This window comes from Strongylocentrotus purpuratus, unplaced genomic scaffold (genome assembly GCF_000002235.5).
Source record: "Strongylocentrotus purpuratus isolate Spur 01 unplaced genomic scaffold, Spur_5.0 spur5_scaffold_8, whole genome shotgun sequence".
Classification (NCBI taxonomy): Eukaryota; Metazoa; Echinodermata; class Echinoidea; order Camarodonta; family Strongylocentrotidae; genus Strongylocentrotus; species Strongylocentrotus purpuratus.
The window spans coordinates 29,334,794-29,354,503 of NW_022145614.1; the positions used below are offsets into that span (position 1 = coordinate 29,334,794).

The following is a 19,710-nucleotide window of genomic DNA, read 5'->3' on the forward strand; positions in this document are numbered from 1 at the left end:
GGTAAATAAAAGAGTCAAGATAAATGCAGAGGCCTGCTTGAGTTGATAGCAGCCAGGAGGGGAGGCACATGACGCTGTTACAGGAGTAGGTCGGAGAATGGGGTGTCACGAATAAAGAGTGTTTTATGATTTAAATAAAAAGTTGAAAAAAAAAAAAAACGGTTGTTGTTATTATTGCAATCTTCTTTGTTTATTTTATTATATTTCATAATTTTCTTTTCAGATAATATCCTCGGTCATGAAGCTCTCTTTGGGATCGTTAATGCTGTTCTTCATGGGAATGTTGACAAGGACAACCGCTCAACAGGGTGAGTTTCAGCGTGATACTCTTGAAAAGAATCAAAATTATTGTCGTTTTCAGTAAACCCCCCCCCCCCCACAACAAAGGTAATGCACATATAAAAGTAAAGCGCAATAACTATGTGGATATATTCTACTGCGCTGCAAGAGCTCGTAAATACTGTGCTACACATACTACATGAACAAGGGAGTTTTCAGTCTTGATTTAAAATTATCAAGTGATGGGGCTTTCCTTATTTCTAGTGTCAATTTATTCCATAATCTAGGGGCAGCACAAAGAAATGACCGGTCTCTGAGAGTTACTTTGGTTTTATATGGGGGTACTTGCAACAGAAATGTGTCTTGTGTACCACGAACGTTACGACCATGAGTTTGAGACTTGATATGCAACAATTCAGTAACGTAACTAGGAGTTTGACCATTTAGAGCTTTGTAAACTATCACTAATATTTTTAATGTGATTCTCTGGCGAACTGGCAACCAGTGTAGTTCTTTTAGAAGTGGGGTTATTCGAGAGAATTTGGGGAGGCTGCAAATTAGTCGTGCACATGTATTTTGGACCCGCTGCAACTTGGAAATTTGTGAGTCTGGCAATCCATACAATAAACTATTAAAGTAATCTAGTTTACTAGTGACACATGCATGCATGATAGTTTTCATGCTGTCCTGATCAAAGTATTTACGAATGCGTCTCAAATTATAAATCATGAAATAGGCTGATTTGCATATTTTAGTAATATGTGAATCCATATTTAGGTGGGTATCAAAGTACACACCTAAGTTTCTAACAGTATCAGATGGGGTTATGATACTGATACACTACGCGACCTGAATTTAGAAACCTGGCGTGGAGTACCAATGACCAACAGTTCTGTTTTGATATCATTTAACATCAACTTGTTTTGCAACATCCAAATTTTGATATAAACAACACATGTTTCTAATTCAGAAATACAATGATCTTCAGCCGGTGTGTTAGGACAGAAAGACAAGTATAGTTGTGTGTCGTCTGCATAGCAGTGACAACTAATACTAGGAAACTCCGTATGGATATTTGTAAGGAGTCTGCTTGTATATAATGTAAACAACAGAGGGCCTAACCGCGACCCTATAGGGACACCAAAAGGCACATTGAATACATCAGAGACAACGTTATCAATTTCGATTTTCTATCTGACAAGTAAGATTCAATTCATTCGATAACCTTGATATCAACCCTAAAATGGCTTCTTAGAGTTTTCAGTAGACATGAATGATCTGGTTGTCCATTGACATAAGAAGATCACTTTTGACCCTAAGAAGTGCTGTTTCAGTACTATGAAATTTTCGGTATGCTGATTGATTAAACGGTAAGAGTGAGTGATGTTAAATGTGCTCAAGAATTTGTTGGGTAGCAGCGCCTTCTACTAACTTAGAAATATACTGGAGATTACTAATGGGCCTTAAATTACTTAATTCTGTTTCGAGGCCCGGCTTTTTCAATAGTGGTTTCACTAGAGCGACCTTCCACAATGCAGGGAATTGCCCTGTTGATAGAGACAAGTTCAACATAGAAGTAATAACAGGTATCAATTCAGCATTGCAGCAATAATTTTGTGGGCATTGGGTCCGATTGACAGCACTTCTTACTGAGTTTCATTATCAATTTTCTGGTGTCTTGCTCAGACAGTGATTTAAAACTTGTCAGCGTTACTATCTGCGAATCGATTGGAACGTCAGTGATCAGTTTGTCTACAAGCAGGGGCGTCGCCAAAGGGGGGGGGGGGGGGGTGTGGGGGGGGGGTGCGACACCCCCCCCCCCCACCTGTCAGGATATTGTCGGTAAAATTGCGCTGCCGTCGGGAAAAAGAGAAAAGGGGGAGGGAAAAAAAGAGAGGGAAAAAAGAGAGGGAAAAAAAGGGAGGGAAAAAAAGAGAGGGGAAGGGAAAGAAAAGAAAAAAGAAAAGGAAAAGAAAAAGAAAGAAAGAAAGGAAAAGAAAGGAAAGAAAGGAAAAGAAAGGAAAGAAAAGAGAAGAAAGAAAGAGAAAAAGAAAAAGAGGGGGGAGAGGAAAGAAAGGAAAAGAAAGAAAAGAAAGAAAAGGCAAAAAAGAAGAAAAAAGAGTGAAAGGGAAACAAAAGAAACGGAGGATGAAAGAGAGGAGAGAGAGGGGAGGTAAGAGTCTGAGAGAGGAGGAGTGGGAGTAAAAGAGAAAAGGGGGTTGTTGGGTGGAGTCGTCACGTTGAGGGAGCAAGAAAGACACGGGTAAATATGTTGCTGTGTCGGGTCAGCTGTGTCGGTATTCTTGCTCGATCCTCATCAATGCATAAGTTTGAAGTCGGTGAGATGTATATTGTCGGTCGGCCGACAAGTTTTTTTCCCTACGAACTGCGACTTCTTATCCGCTGTGACGACTTCGAGAGTGATTTTTCGGGGAAACTAAATTCAAACAAGGTTTAAGAGTCAACAACGGTACGACGAATCAATTTCCTTTCTCTATATTGTGATGAAACGCCCAAAATTCCGCGCTTCGAATCGAGAACGGTACAACGAATCGTCACCTTTCTCTAATAATTTAAGGAAACGTCAAAGCTTCCGCGCTTCGCGCAAAAGTGGGAAACTGAATTCAGACAAATAGGGCTTACTAAAAGTCGTAAACGTTACAACGAATCGTGTTCTTTCTCTAATAATTTGAGGAAACGTCAAAGCTTTCGCGCTTCGCGCGTAAGGGGGAAACTGAATTCAGATGAATAGGGGCTTAATAATAAGAAGATTCGTCTTTCTTTCTCTATATTGTGATGAAACGCCAAAAACTTCGCGCTTCGCGCGGAAGGGGAAACTTCATTTAGACGAGTCGAGCACGGAACGACGAATCGTCTTCTTTCTCTAATAATTTAATGTAACGTCAAAGCTTCCGCGCTTCGCGCGAGAGGGGGAAACTGAATTCAGACAAAATTAATAGGGCTTATTTAGAGTCGAAAACGGTACAACGAATCGTGTTTCTTCTCTAATAATTTAAGGAAACGTCAAAGCTTCCGCGCTTCGCGCGAGAGGGGGAAACTGAATTCAGACAAAATTAATAGGGTTTATTAAAAGTCGAAAACGGTACAACGAATCGTGTTTTTTCTCTAATGATATGAGGAAACGTAAAAGCTTTCGCGCTTCGCGCGAGAGGGGGAAACTGAATTCAGACAAAATTAATAGGGCTTATTTAAAGTCGAAAACGGTACAACGAATCGTGTTCTTTCTCTAATAATTTAAGGAAACGTCAAAGCTTCCGTGCTTCGCGCGAGAGGGGGAAACTGAATTCAGACAAAATTAATAGGGTTTATTAAAAGTCGAAAACGGTACAACGAATCGTGTTTTTTCTCTAATGATATGAGGAAACGTCAAAGCTTTCGCGCTTCGCGCGAAAGGAGGAAACTGAATTCAGATGAATAGGGTTTATTAAGAGTCGAAAACGATACGACGAATCGTCTTCTTTCTCTAATAATTTAATAAAACCAAAACTTCCGCGCTTTGCGCGGAAGGGGGAAGCTTCATTCAAATTAGGATTAAGAGTCGAGAACAGTACACCGAATCGTCTGCTTTTTCTCATAATGTAAGGAAAAGTCAAAGCTTCCGCGCTTCGCGCGAGAGGGGGAAACTGAATTCAGACAAAATTAATAGGGCTTATTTGAAGTCAAAAACGGTACAACGAATCGTGTTCTTTCTCTAATGATATGAGGAAACGTCAAAGCTTTCGCGCTTCGCGTGAGAGGGGGAAACTGAATTCAGATGAATAGGGCTTATTAAGAGTCGAAAACGGTACGACGAATCGTCTTCTTTCTCCAATAATTTAATGAAACGTCAAAACTTCCGCGCTTCGCGCGGGAGGGGGAAGCTTCATTCAGATTAGGATTAAGAGTCGAGAACAGTACACCGAATCGTCTGCTTTTTCTCATAATTTAATGAAACGTCAAAGCTTCCGCGCTTTGCGCGGGGGGATACTGGATTCAGAAAAGGATAAACAGTCGAGAATGGTACAGCAAATCGTCTTCTTTTTTTTATAATAATTTAATGAAACGTCAAAGCTTTCGCGCTTCGCGCGGGAGGGGGGGGGGAACTTCATTCAGCCTAGGATTACCAGTCGAAAACGGTACAATTAATCGTCTTCTTTTCCTAATAATTTAAGGAAACGTCTAAGCTTCCGCGCTTCGCGCGGGAGGCTCATCACCCACACCCCCTTATGAGCGCGCTTTTAAGTGATTCTCTTGCTCACTACCGCCCCTCCCTAAAATAAGATCCTAGCTCCGCGCCTGCATTAAAATATATAGCTATGATGCTGACTTAATTTAAGAAATAATTCGTATATTAATGTCGTCGAGGAAAATGACCATTTTGCGCATATGCAAGTACTATAGATAGTCCATCTATAGTCCATTTACAGTCCTATTGAAGTTGTCCATAGGAAAAACAATTTAGCCTTCGGCCCCAGGTTTAAAGGGTTGACTTTGTAGATATTGGAAATTTAATTTTGTCGGTAATTGGTGGCTACTTTTGTCGGTAATCGTTGGCCTCTACACCCCCCCCCCCCACTGAAAAAGGTCTAGCGACGCCCCTGTCTACAAGTACATTGCTAAGTTTTAATTCTATATGGTTATGAATTTTCTGAACTTTATCCAAGAAAAACTTACTCATTTTGTTGACGAATGATTACGCTTTTTCTTTTTTTTTGGTTCTATTCTGGTATTTTGTATCTTCCATGCTAGCTATTATGTTAACTCACTCGAAGTTAGGTAAAAGTTTTTTTTGACATTATGCTTTGTCTGTTGTTTTTTCGTTCTTTTCTGGTATTTCTGGTATTTAAGACCCAGTTCTACGGCCATAGCTTCTTCATCTTTAATGCTCCCATCCTCTGGAACTCTCTCCCGCTCGCCAATAGAACTGCACCTTCCAGCCAGACCTGCAAGCCTGCACTAAAGACCTACCTTTTTAAGAATTAATTATTTTCATGCTTTGTTATCTATAATTTCAATTGTCTATTACTTGTAAAATATGAATAAAATCTCGCACCATAATTGTTGTATCATTATTTAGGAAAGAATTATAATTTTTTTTTTATCTAGTTACTGCTGTACTATTTTAGTTAAGATCTTGTCAGGATAGTTAATTAAGCTTTTACATACTACAATATAAAGCGCATAGAGACATACCTTGTATAATGCGCTATAGAAATATACTTTATTAATGTTATTATTATTTCGTATTTTCTATGCTAACTGTTATGTGAACTCATTCCAAGCTTGGTAATACTTTTTTATATTATGCTTTTTCTGTCTTTTTGTTATATTCTGGTATTTTGTATCTTCCATGCTAACTATTATGTTAACTCTTTCAAAGTTTGGTAGAATTTTGTTTACATTATGCTTTTCTTCTGGGTTTTTCCGGTCTATTTTAAGCAGTTGAAGCTCGTTTGAAAGCGGATCTGTTTTCCAGCTATGACAAGCGTCTTCTTCCTACTCACAACGAGAGTCTTAATGTTAATATCCAAATGAGTTTGAGCAGCCTGAGAGAAATGGTAAGTTAATTTCTTCCAATCAGTTATAATTTGGAGATCAACGTAGTGTTACACTGTGAAAATCCCGCACAGATCGACTTGATTCTATGTTATATATGTTCTCAATGTTTCTCGATTTATGATCTTGAAATTATCTCATCTTGTGCTTGGATAAAATAACATTAGTATTCGGTCTTTGGTAGGGGGTTGTGACTTAGACAACAACTAGATATTTTCAAGATTATGCCGAAAGTCATCGAACTTTTGTCTCGAATCTTATTACGGTTATTAATCAGAACCAGACCTCTGGAAACGGTCTTGAATCGGTCTAGAATTCAGGGGGGGGGGGGTCAAATAAAACGGGCTTACTTCCAACAATGCGGGGTGGCTCTCTTCGGTACCAGCAGATGGGCAATCTTTTTAAAAGAAATACAACCATATTTGCCCAAATTGGTTGAGTCTTTATTTTCAAGACGCATTTCTGTGAAATACTGTTGAAGACATCCGCTGACAGTGCTCCTTGAGATAATGTACCACTATCCAGAATAGTATTATGCCTTAGTCAGAGGCGGCGGAGCGACTTCTAAAGTTGGGGGGGGGGGCACCAACAAAAAGGGCACTTTCTGGGGGGAAAAGGGCACCTACATAGGGTAATCTCAAAGCGAAAATATACAACTTTTTAGACATTGGTATATACCCATATATTGTGATTACATTATCAGGGATGATTTCAATATATTTTTATCTTTATACATCATATATGATATTGCCTAAGCATCATACTTTGCAGTTGGGTGTGATGGTCTGAAAACTCATTTTCGAGCGATCAAAGCGAGCGAGGACAAAAATTAAGATTTGTGAGGTCGCAGTGCGAAAAATAACATCTTATAAAGAGGAAGAACCCAATCCTGATGGGGTTATAAGCACATTCTCATAACAGAAAACTGAAAAGACTTTTGATAAGTAAGATAATTATAACATCTATAAATGCGAGCGAGCATCGCGAGCGATCTTTCGGGGATATGGCTCGCTTGAAATTAGGGGCTCGTTTAATGATGAGAGGAAAAGGGGAAACTTATTAAAAAAGAAATGGAGCACGTGTCAAAGTACAACGGGTAATTATCAGAGGTGAAAATGGGGCACTTCTTACACTTACAAAAGGGGTACTCACCAGGGATGAAAAATGTACGTATGAGAATGGGAAATGGGCATTTGTCGACGGAAAAGAGGCACCCATCAGATTTTGATAGGGGCATTTATAAGAAGTGAAAAGGGGCATTTATGAAAAAGGGATAGGTTCCTTATAGGAAAGGAAAAGGGGCACGTATCATTGTTAAAAGGGTAATTATCAGCCGGCCCGTGTATTGTTATTATTAATTAATTAATTAATTAAAATTCACCGTATTTTGTTTAGTGGAGCTAAATTGGTATGACCGTATTGGCTAAAGTACACACATTTCGGGGTCTAAAATTATCTTCATAGCAATATTAGGTCCTAAAAGAGCACTAGAAATGTCATAAATAAGAATAAGAGCAATAACCATGCACTTTGAAGGCATTTGCGGTCTTAAACAAGAACTCAACTATCCATTTAAGCTTTGAATAAATATTGCTATGTTGGTATTCATGACATTTGAAGGTGTGTTCTTTTGAAACCTCGATCATATCATATAATATAATGGGCTTATATGGATAGACGAGATTCAAATTTTGTCCATATGATTCACTTCAAATCGTAGTTTTTAAAAATGTTCTCGTAGTAGATTCACCTTCAACATTTTCAAACAGACAGTAGATATTTTAATCTTACTACAGCAATCTTTTCTTTTCTCCTTACATTTGTCTATATGCAGGATTTTTTTCAAGGGTCCATTAAAATGAATGCATGGTTATTTATGGTAAGTCAAATAAATATACAGCTTCAGTCAAAACAAAAGAAAACACATATACACGGACGTTATCCAAATATGTCATAAACGAACTAAAATTGCCTAAATCTGTTTATTCAGACAGTAAAGCATATATTTTTCCTTAAAGAGAAGGTTGAGTTCCCGGAAAGGTGAAAATAAATTGTGAGGTTTTATAAAAATTCTGTTCATTGAAAAGGATGGCTCTTTAAATACCCTCATATTCAAAGTATGAAATGTATAAACAGCTAAAAGTTGTGGACAACAACATCCCTCGAATCAACTCACATAAAAGATATTTTTGCCAAAACTGGCTGTCAATATGTATTTATATTTGTAGGTAAATTTACTCATTAAAGAGTATTGCGTGTATATCCCTGCGCGTATTATATAGATATTGACTGGCAGGGGTGTAATATTATACAGATATTGCCTGCTGTGAGAGGGGTAGCTATTTCTCTAGGCTCAAGTGGAAGTTACATTCTGCTATGACCCCGACCAATCAGAGACCTAAATTTTGGAGCGCCTTGAGTACCTTACGCGATGGATATACAAATATTGACTGCTGTTAGGGGCACGGTTAAAACTATTGCCCAAGGTGGGCTCGAAACTGTACTGTGGCCCGAGACGAAGTCGATGGAATTGTGCAGGCTCGAGATCACCAAGGAGCAATAGTTTTGACTGTGACCCGAAAAAAAGCAGTCAATATTTGTTTCCATATAGCGCATCCCCAAGCAGTCAGTAGCGTGTTTCATACTCATTTTTGACTTATCAGAGGCTTAGAATATGCATATGCGGTATATAAAATAGTGTATAGATATGTATAATGTTATTATTATTGGTATTAGTATAAATAGTAGTACCATCATTATTAGTATTATTATTATTGTTTTTATTGTTATTGGTAGTAGTGGTGGTAGTAATAGAAATGCCCATAACTATGTACACTCAGGGCGTTTCACTTTGTAATCGTTTGAATTGAATTTATTTTTATCACTAATCATCATCTTTGTTCAGCATTGGGTGGATCCGCGTTTGGTGTGGAATCCGTTGGAATATGGAAACATAAGTAAATTCCGCGTTCATTCCTCCGAGGTCTTTGTGCCAGACATCACTCTTTATAACAGGTAGGCATGAAATTGCATGGTAAGTATATGGTAATCTAATGATTAATCAACGGTAAATCAATGGTCAATCAATGGCAAGTCAATGGTAAGTTCAATTTTTTCAATTGAAAGTAACATTTATTTATCTTCCACTTCAAAACAACGCTCATACATGTACTTCGCTATACGATTCGTTATATAACGTTTCTCTATACGACATTCAGGCTAGGCAAAACGTAATAACTTATCGTCTAGTTGTACGATTAATTCAGATAATCTGAACGCAGGGTTAGGATCACCAGGAGAACTTCCATTGCTCAGAAACTCGATGATCATATTATTTGATGAAGCATGTTTTTGATTCGTACTCCTACAGCCACTCGCCAAGTAAGACAATGTCCGATGATATTTCAACTCTTATGACCAACCATGGTACCGTGTACTATACTCCACCCGTGGCTATTGAAGCAGCATGCTCCCTTGACTTGAAGGACTACCCCTACGACAGCCACGTAAGAAATGAAAACAAAATTATGAAATAGTATCAGCGATAATTTTTCACGGTGGAGAAACTGAATCGTTGGCAAAGTTTTTTGGGTCAACACCATGTAATTCTTTCAAAGGAATAGAGTCATTAGAGAGCCAAATAGCTACCAGCTGAGCTCACCAGCCATGGTTCTAATTCCTTTGAAAGATTTACATGGCGTAACCCTTAAAACTTCAGCTAATATTGTGTAGCCAAGTCTTAATAAGTACTCTGACACTTGCATGCGAAATGTTGTAGGGCTAATATCGTGCACTTTGGTGTGCCTATGCCTGAACATGATGGAAATGGTCGTGGAATGTTCTTTGGAGGTGTGTGGAAGACAAAAAGTGCGTTTTAGGATTTAGACATTTTCCAAACATTGTCAAACATACTTTTGGGACCACTCCCGTGAACAGTTCGTGAACTATTCGCAATCTTGTATTAGGCACACATCGTCCCAGTACGTGACAGTACGTGAACAGTGCATAACTTTGCTTTGGCGTTAACGTAGCATGACAACGCGTGACATGGAGCACCCACGATGTCATGCACTAAATTAAGAGACGGCGATCTGGCGCAAATTGTATTTTTCACCAGCGTTTCATGAAACCGCTATAAGTTCAAGTTTGCCGACAAGCCAAATATACATTTATTGAACTTAACACGTATTTCAATTGGATGTAGGTCATAATAATAATAATAAAAAAGTTACTTATAAAGCGCTTACCATCGAATTCTCTAGGTATTTATGACTGTTGTGTGAAACGATGCACTGGCTGCGTGCAACAACATGGCACAACTTGGCACACAGAATGCGGGACAGTGCGGGACGAAACTTCGTGCAAGTGTCATGGCGGCTATATACTACATTTCAGCCTTCATCAAAAGTTATCATGGTTACGTTTAAGTACCATAAGTCCACTTTAATTGCATTAATTTGATTTTAACAAAAGCGAGCAACTTATGATCGAAAGAGATAAATTAAAATTCGACGACAATCTGATAAGGAAGCTCCAAAGTCTTAAGGTTATGCCAAATTCGAACATGGTATTAAAATATTATTGAAATATATTTATTCAGGATAACAAGAATCAGATATAGATTGTAGATACAAAATCTGTTTTAAATGGTAGGTTTGTGCACCATATGGATACATCCTGTATAAATTTAGAGACATTTAGTAATTTATAAAAGGGAAGCTGCTTACAACGGAAACCATATTTATTTATCAGATTTTTTCAAAGTTTCATGGATTTTCACGGATTTGTTTCTTTGCTGGGTTACACAACAGTGGATTTGCTCTCTTTAGCTAATTTAGAAAGTGCCCCTATTTGAAAGTGGACACACAATCTCGGCCAGGAATACGCAAATGTGTTAAGAATAAGAGATTCTGGCCGAGGGAGGCGTGCCCCTTATGCCCTCATCCTAGACTCTACATAATTGTATGTACCATACATACAACAGCATTCATGGGTAATCTCTTAGAATATGAAAGAGGCAAATGGAAAGCGAGCATCCATGGCAGTGAAACCTTCCTCGCCCAAATGCATGTGGTTATTCATATTGGAATGTATCGTATTGAACAAAGAGCTTCGAACACGTCATGTCGTACAATTCCTTTCAATATACATAATCCATGAAACAAAAACAACGAACTTTCTCATTAATGAAATGAAATGAAGAAGAAAAAAAGGGAGATACAAGAACGGTAAGCAGAAATTAACTATGCCTTCTATGTCTCTTTTTGGATCAGACATTGACAAGTCAAAAAATATATATATCTTTCATGGACTGCATTTAAAACAATGTCTATAAATTCCATATAATTTCTGATTTATATAGATCTGTCGCCTAAAATGGGGATCATGGGTGTTTAGCAGCATGAGAATATCTGTTACGCCAGCGTCGGATACGATTGATCTGAATGATTACCATGCCCACCCTGTGTGGGAACTCGTAAACACATCAGCCGTTAAGAACGTCGTCAGCTATCCATGTTGCGCTGAAGTTTACGAGGACATCTCATTCCATCTGACCGTCCGACGACGAGAGAGTCACGGTCGTATCGCTTCCGCCGTGATCGCCACCTGGCTTATCCTCATCGTCTTCCTGATCGGGCCATCGTCGGCTGGAGAACGAATCATCTTTGCGGGCTTCGTCTTTGTCGCTTTGGTGGTGTTGTCGGCAGCGCTGAGTGCAGAGGTCCCCGCCTACTCAATGACCAGACTTGGTCGGTTCCTCATCGGTGGGATGCTCATCAACGCCGTCGTCATCATCATCAACGGCCTCATCTACCGCTTCTACCCCAAGGACCAACCGGGACACATGAAGGTAAGGACAGTTTTCTTTCTGTCGTCTTTGGGATATCAGTTCATGCTTGCAAATTTCCCCCAATTTTTCTATCCTCATGTGTCTTCGTTCACGCTCATGGTCAGCGTCTTTTCCAAGTCTCTTTTTTTATTTCAAATTTTTCCAATTTAGCCTTCTTCCATTTCATGCCCCGTCAAGAGGAACTTACCACACAGCATCAATTTTAGGTGAATAAGACAGCGGTAAAGAAGCACTGTGAACAGAAATACGTGAAAGGCAATCTCTAAGAATTGAAGCATTGATAGACAACTGTGTATAATTAAAGAGAGTGAGTCAAAATGATCTTGAGGAATATGAAACGTTTGATTTTGTCCATGACAGGAAAAAAATGGACATCGCTATATCTGATTCATGTGTGATATCATCCACCTACTTTTTTTTCAAGTGCATGCTTCGATACCGTTTCACCCTCCGAGTCATTGATTTTGTGATGTCTGTGCCTCGGGTATATCGATGTACATATTACTGCATTCATGCACCTTCACGAAATATATATATTTTTAGTCATGAATTTAAAACTTGCACAAAAAGAACCTTTTTTTTAAATGGAATAATATAATCATTCGCTCTTGTCTTCTCGCTCATGTGCAGGAGGGAGACGGGACTATTTCTCGCGTGTTCCTCTTCATTGATATCGGTGCATTCCTGGGGACCACCATCATCCTCGCGATAACAACGGGCGCCCTCTTCGCCTAAGGCAAGGAATTTCTGCTTTAAGCCATCAACTCATATTTTAACAGCCGGTATAATAAAATCAATAACAATAATGATAATGCTGATAATCATAGTACTGAAAAATAATTTTGCTACTCTTACTCTGGTATTTTATGGATTCAATTCCTGCCGGGTACCCATTTACCTCACCTGGGTTGAGTGTGGCAAATGTAGAGCATCCTCTTGCCAAATGACGTCCGTTCCTGGCCGGGATTAGAATCCCCTAACCCTGTGGTTCACAGGCTGGAGACTTATCAATTAGACCACAATACCTCTACAGCGATAATGATAACCATCATTATAAAACATGTCTGTGTAGAAAACGAAATGGATCTGAGAGAATCAGTGCTGATGTCGCTATCGCCACGATCGTAATTGGAAATATTAACCTCACCCCAAAGAATAAATGTAGCTATTCTGAAAAATGAGATGAATTCCTGCCCTTTGACGTACGACATTCCTTACAAGAGATAAATAAATGAAGATATTCCTGGCATGATGTAATGCCTTTTAGCATGACGTGGGCACAGCCATTTTCTTGAAGATGTGACGTACCAGGTGAACTAGTACTTGTATCATGCACCAAGCTTTAGTTGAAAGACTTTTTAATTCAATAACAAAACCTTTACTTTTCAATGAGGGAAAATCATAGCTGAGAAGGTAAAAATTACATTTGGTGAAAAATATATAACAGGGGAAAAATTTATTTAAGACTACTAAAATATACCACTTGACAAATCTATGTCCTTCATGCGAAACCTTCAGCCCAGAAGAGCAACAACTTATTTATGCAATATGCGTTCTTATAAATTGTAGTACAAAGAAAAGTAACGTGTAAATGAAATGCCTCGTCACCAGACACACCTAGGAAGGAATCATCCACACATTTGAATACATTTTGTTGCTAAACGACTTCGCATAGTACGTCACATTATCAAGAAAATGGCGATGCCAATGTTGTGCTGAGAAACTGTACCTTATTCTTGCTTTATACCTCTCTCATACATTTTGGTAGGGAATCTTTTAGAATAATGGACAGGAATACAATAAATCTTTCAGAAAAACTTTAAGTTATTTCTTGGGGTGAGGTTTCCTGTAACTCGTTGCGGAACTGCATAATCGGCGTGCGTTATGATTCATGATTTGACTTGTACTAAATGTAGTCACTAGTCAGTGGTATATTTCTCATTCTTGCCGATCCATCTATAGGATTTTGTGAGGAGCAGTTGGTCAAACCATTTGTATTAGGTCCATGGTCAAACAGACCGCCAAGTACACGTTCGTGAGATTTATTGAACATCACAAGGCAGGACCGCAGGAGTTCGTCTCGTTTTCAGAATATTTAGACTTATTCTTTGGGGTTAGTTCCCCTTTAACATTTAAGTCTTTGTATTAACTATTAATCTTGTTTATTCAAAATTGCATGCGCTTAATGTGACATTGTAATCGTTTATCATCATAATAAAAATTGTGATTGTTTCTTATTTTACGTCGTATATCTATCAGGAAACATCTCCATGAAATGTGTAATAAAGTGGCGAACATTTTGACTTACTTCAACAATGTCATTGAACTCTGAATATTACTACAGACGATGTTTCCTAAATGTATGCGTCTGAGGTCTTCATTATAATCGTTTATCCTGGTAAAATATGCATCATTTTTTTATCTTTATTATTCATTTAATTCTTTGTGTTCATATTAATATGAATAACAGTAGTTTTTTTTGTATAAAGATAACTACGTCTTACGTACCCTTTTCATAAAACTTGTTATCTATAAGAAGTGTCATATTCCTTATAACAATTTTTTCCAGCCCATTAAATGCAACGATTTCAGTAGCTTATAACAGCTATTGCAATCTGTCATTGGTTACAAGTTTAATAGAACAGGACCCCGAACTAGCAGAACTACTTCCATGGTCACAATGCCTAAAACTAACAATAATTGGTGGTATATTTGCCATTAATTTTTTCTCCATATTTTTCCCTCCACAGGGATTTTATTGATTTTCATTTGAAACAAATTAACAAATATATATTCAAGGTAATTTACATTTATAACATTAAAAAAATTGGCTTCTCAAGATACAAGTATTGTTGAACTGTTGAGTTAACAGAAAACTAACAAATCAATAATTCATTTCTGATACTCATGGAAAGAAACAAAAAATATATATATATATCATTTTAAGTACACAAATTCCTGAAATCCTATATTTGCCATTTGTGGTAACTTCCTTGATTTGATTGACTGTTGAGTGATGTTAACAACTGAAGATAGTTAATAATTAAAATTAATGGCAAAGTTACGACCAGTGGTAGATTTTATGCAACGGGGCCTTGGACTACCACCCTGGACAACTACCCCTTATTACAACCGCCTCGGACAACTTATCCTGGATATATATCCCAGAGGACAACTACTGTCCTAACGACCCCCGAACCATGAACACCTGCAGTGGTACTCCTTACTTCTCCTCCTCTCCTCCTTCTTCATTTGATTCTATTAATCTTCAAAGGGCTATGCAACCTTTCACGAAGAAGTTTGTATCAATTGATATATATATTTGTGTCATTTTGGTGTGTACATTTCATGAGGGGGTACTTGTCCAGATGGCCATCGTCCTAGGGGTAGCTGTCCAGTGTGCAGTTGTCCTAGCACTACGTGATCCGTTGAGGTTCTATGGTGGGTGGTTCTCCGAAGATGGTATTTCCTAATACGTTTTCCGGGTCATGTCAACAGGAACTTTTTTCAATAAATGCCTAAATAGTTTTTTTTTTAAGAAATGCTATTTTTGAAATGAGGAATACAGTTTATCTTGTATATAATTGATGTTATGTTGAATATATGTAGTTATTTTACTTGTGTCTCACAAATAAAGTTTCGGAATTGTAATCCGGTTTTTCAGAGTGGCATTTTCTAGATGTTGTGTGTATATGTTTTACAATTTTTATATCATCATAAATGAATGGTGTTTAGCTAAGAATTTATTGTTTTTTATTTACTCTGATAGTAAGTTCATAGAAAATAAGTTTATCCCGTGATTATTGTTCCCATGTCTTTCAGTTATTCAGTTAGGTGCACTGTGCCCCCCCCCCCCGTTACTAACGGATCAGTGAATTACCGTTGACATTTCGCGGGAGATCATTTGTAGACAATTTAAGTTCCATTTACCGTCATTTAAGAATCAGACTAATCTAACTTTAAAGATAATTCAACATTCATGGTATTTCGATAAATATAATTGGAAAGACGGTAACAGACTTTCCAGAAAAGAGTCTATGAAGTAGACTATGATATAGAAGAAATAGAGGGAAGACTTATTACATATATACTTATAAACAGCATGAACATGGATTATGTAGAAACAAATAACTCTAGAGACTGTAAAACATTACTTACTAAAATGTTTAGAGATAAGACAAAGGAAGAAGAGTATTTCAAAAACAAATCCTAATATCTGTACGCTTTAAAGGTACTATGTCCCTTTTGCAGCCAACCTCAAATGCTGTAGAACTTTGCAGGAATTATGAATATGTCATGTATGTCCTATCTATGAAATTTAAACGTTAGCAGTGTCCTCATATTCAAATTATGCAAGGAAACCCGTTTACTTGCTAGACTTCACTGTCAGACACTATTGAGTGACTGACTGGCTTTATTTCTTCTTTGGTAATAACATACATGAAAAGAGTTGTAAAGGGTACATGAGCATGTGTCTACATCAATAACCCACTTCTTGTGATGGCCAAGATTAAACTGATTGAATCTTTGCGCAGCATAAAACGTATGACCATTCGGTACAATTGTCTGAAAATCAAGACTATTACTTTTGGGCATGGGTGTCGATCCCGGGGGGGGGGGGGTGGGGGGATATATCCCCCCCCCCCCCCAATATTTCAGGTGGGGGGATGGCCTGTACAATCATCCCCCCCCCCCAATAATTCACCATAAAAAAAAAACCCAAAAAAAATGAAGAGAAAAATTAAGGACGAGAGCCCGATGAGAGTAGTTAATGGTTATTACTCGCAAGATGACCATCAATATACACATTTTGCTATCTTATTTTCATAATACATAAATATATACGAAGTTAAATAAGACAACCGTATATGAGACAAGAATAAATTGAATTCTCGCTCATACGGCTTCATCATGAATTGATGAATTTATTCAATTTGTTCAATCAACAGCATCATAGAAATGCCAAATGCAAAGACGCAGCGTCAAAAAGCAACGAGCTAAATGTTAAGCGCGAAGCGCAAAAATAGCAATCTGCAATGCACATCAGACAATCCTGGACAGTGTAAACATAGATGAACTCTGTGACGATTTTGTGATGAGATCGGAGACAAGGAGAAAGATTTTCGGACATTAGTATGACTTATAAAATAGTTCTCTATTTGTTATGTTGTTTCCGTTCACCCTTTTTAAGATTCACGTCATTGTATCTTTTTCTTTGTTTTTTTCACTCATTTTATTTCCTGATATTTCCTAAAAGATTTTTCATTTTTGGAGAAAGACTATTATGTCACAACTTATTTGTAACACAAATTATTTTCAGTGGGGAAACTGAATTCAGACAAGGATAAATATAGAGAACAGTACAACGAATCGTCTTCTTTCTCTAATAATTCAGTGAAAAGGGCAAAGCTGTTAGGGGGCAACTAAATTCAGACGTGGATTAAGCGTAATAATCAAATGAAACGTCAAAGTACACGATACAACGAAACGTCTTCTTTTACGAATAATTTAATGAAACGTGAAAGCTTCCGCGCTAAGCGCGGAATGGGCGAAAATGAATACAGACAAGGATTAAGAGTAATAATTTATTGAAACGTTAAAGCTTCCGCGCGGTAGGGAGGAAACTGAGTTCATGAAGGACACGATACAACAAATCGTCTTCTTTCACTAATGTGAAAGCTTCCGCGCTTCGCGCAGGAATGGGCGAAAATGAATTCAGACAAGGATTAAGAGTCGAGAATGGTACATAGGATCGTCTTCTATCTTTAATCATCTAATGAAACATCAGAGCTTCCGCGCTACGCGCGGGGAAAGGGGAATTTGATTCAAACATTAAGGATTAAGAGTTGAGAATGGTACATCGAATCGTCTTCTGTCTTTAATAATCTAATGAAACGTCAGAGCTTCCACGCTACGCACGGAGGAAGGGGAACGTGATTCAAACAAGGATTAAGAGTCGAGAACGGTCCAACGAATCGTCTTCTTTCTCTAATAATTTAGTGAAACGTCAAAGCTTCCGCGCTTCGCGGGGGGACTCCCCCTCCCTGCACGCAACCCCCTAGGGACCGCGCTTCGCGTGCTCACTACCGCCCCCTAAAATGAAATCCTGGCTACGCGCTTGGGAGGGGTGCAACTTGCCACTCGCTTCTACCTCTTGATTGCTTTGATCCATTGCCGAAAATATTTTGGCACCTATCATCCCCCCCCCCCCCCCCCAACCACGGAAACAAATCGACACCCTTGCTTTTGGGCTCTATAGCCCTAAAGTCGATTTGACAACTAATATTTGTTGTTTTCCCACTTGAAGACATTTTCAAGCCCCACCTTTTTTAGGGAAGTTCTAAATTAGTATTATCTTTCAAATGCAGTTGGAATTTAACTTTTTCATTTTTTTGACCTGCAAATGGGACATAATACCTTTAAATACACTGTTGGTCATAATGATGGAATATTTATTTTTACCCCAGTTTAGGGAAGGATTTTAAAAAATTATTTATTTCTAATATATCTAGATAATGGCATACATTCTCAGATTTTATTGAATATCAATTTGCGAGTGTTTGTTTTGCGTGACTGCTTAATCATATGTGTGCTACTATGCTAATCAGCTAAGGGACCTACGTCCTTAAGTCATAATTGACAGTAATGAGGATTAATGCCTCACAAAAGGGCACTAATATAAAGCTGATCGACACGATTTTTATCCTGGGGCCTGACAGTAACGAGGCCATTGCTTAGCCCCTGAATCATGACTGTACGCAGTGTTTGCTAGGGTACGCGGCCACTTCCACAAATCCCCCCAAACGAAGAAAATGCAATAAATTGTCAAAAATTCATTGCATTTTCCCCCCGGCCCCCAACAGGAAAGATGCATCTGTAGGGCCATGCATTATGGTTCAAGGCATGGCCACACAGAGGAATTTTTCCTGTTGGGGGCCGGGGGAAAATGCAATGAATTTTTGACAATTTATTGCATTTTCTTCGTTTGGGGGGATTTGTGGAAGTGGCCGCGTACCCTAGCAAACACTGCGTACAGTCATGATTCAGGGGCTAAGCAATGGCCTCGTTACTGTGAGGCCCCATGATAAAAATCGTGTCGATCAGCTATTTTTGTGCCCTTTTGTGAGGCATTAATCCTCATTACTGTCAATTATGATTTAAGGACGTAGGTTCTCTAGCTGATTAGCATAGTAGCACACATATGATTTAGCAGTCACGCAAAACAAACACTCGCAAATTAATATTCAATAAAATCTGAGAATGTATGCCATTATCTAGATCCATTAGAAATAAATAATTTTTTAAAATCCTTCCCTAAACTGGGGTAAAAATAATTATTCCACCATTATGACCAACAGTGTATGACGACATATATAATTGTATTGATGTACATAATGTAAATAAACCGACTTATAATTATGAGTAGTTACAAAAAGGAAAGAAAGAATCAACCAACAAAAAATTAATATTAACAGCGCCATCTTTATATCAACAAAAACAACAAAATACAACTAATTTCCTTGACCACACAACAACGACTGCTAACTGCGCATAGGACACCAATTTCAAATAACAGCACATCAACATAAACCTTACCTTGGTAGGTGACAGAAGGCTAGGAATGGGCCATTCTGATCAGTACCCGATGCACGAGGGGAGTGAGGTTCAGATATATATATACATGTATATATAATGAAATAGGATAGAGAAAAGTCTGCGAAATAAAATGAAGGACCTATGTCGTGCTTTCGACGGGCTTGGTGTGGAACCGAAGTAATGATCCGAGAATCGAGTCCGAAAATAGACGAAGTCAGTCACATTTGTCCGCCTTTTCCAAGGAGAGACACCAGTTCAATTTTGTTTTTAGTCAATGTCACAATGGTGCTAAATACAGGTCTTCCGCCCTCTCTCGATAAGCCGATGAAACCATATGTTGTTAGTATTCATTTTAGTTTTAGTTTCGGTCAATTGTTTAAATTGTTGTTAGCCCATGGAAATATGTATTGATTTTTCTGACATTAAAG

The 19,710-nt window shown here is 38.2% G+C and overlaps 1 protein-coding gene across 1 annotated transcript; it reads left to right on the forward strand.

Moving 5' to 3' along the window:
• Positions 1-229: 229 nt before the first annotated feature.
• On the forward strand, positions 230-12,693 carry LOC100888297 (neuronal acetylcholine receptor subunit alpha-2-like). Its single transcript, XM_030975096.1, has 7 exons — positions 230-308; positions 5,722-5,837; positions 7,670-7,714; positions 8,741-8,850; positions 9,206-9,341; positions 11,198-11,686; positions 12,317-12,693. The coding sequence occupies exons 1-7, from the start codon at positions 239-241 to the stop codon at positions 12,419-12,421; spliced, it is 1,071 nt and encodes a 356-aa protein (XP_030830956.1). The 5' UTR covers positions 230-238; the 3' UTR covers positions 12,422-12,693.
• The last annotated feature ends 7,017 nt before the right edge of the window (positions 12,694-19,710 follow it).

Coding starts and splice junctions, on each gene's coding strand:
- LOC100888297 (XM_030975096.1), top strand. CDS start 239: ATGAAGCTCTCTTTGGGATCGTTAATGCTGTTCTTCATGGGAATGTTG. Junction 8,851..9,205: donor GACATCACTCTTTATAACAG/GTAGGCATGAAA, acceptor GTACTCCTACAG/CCACTCGCCAAGTAAGACAA. Junction 9,342..11,197: donor ACTACCCCTACGACAGCCAC/GTAAGAAATGAA, acceptor TGATTTATATAG/ATCTGTCGCCTAAAATGGGG.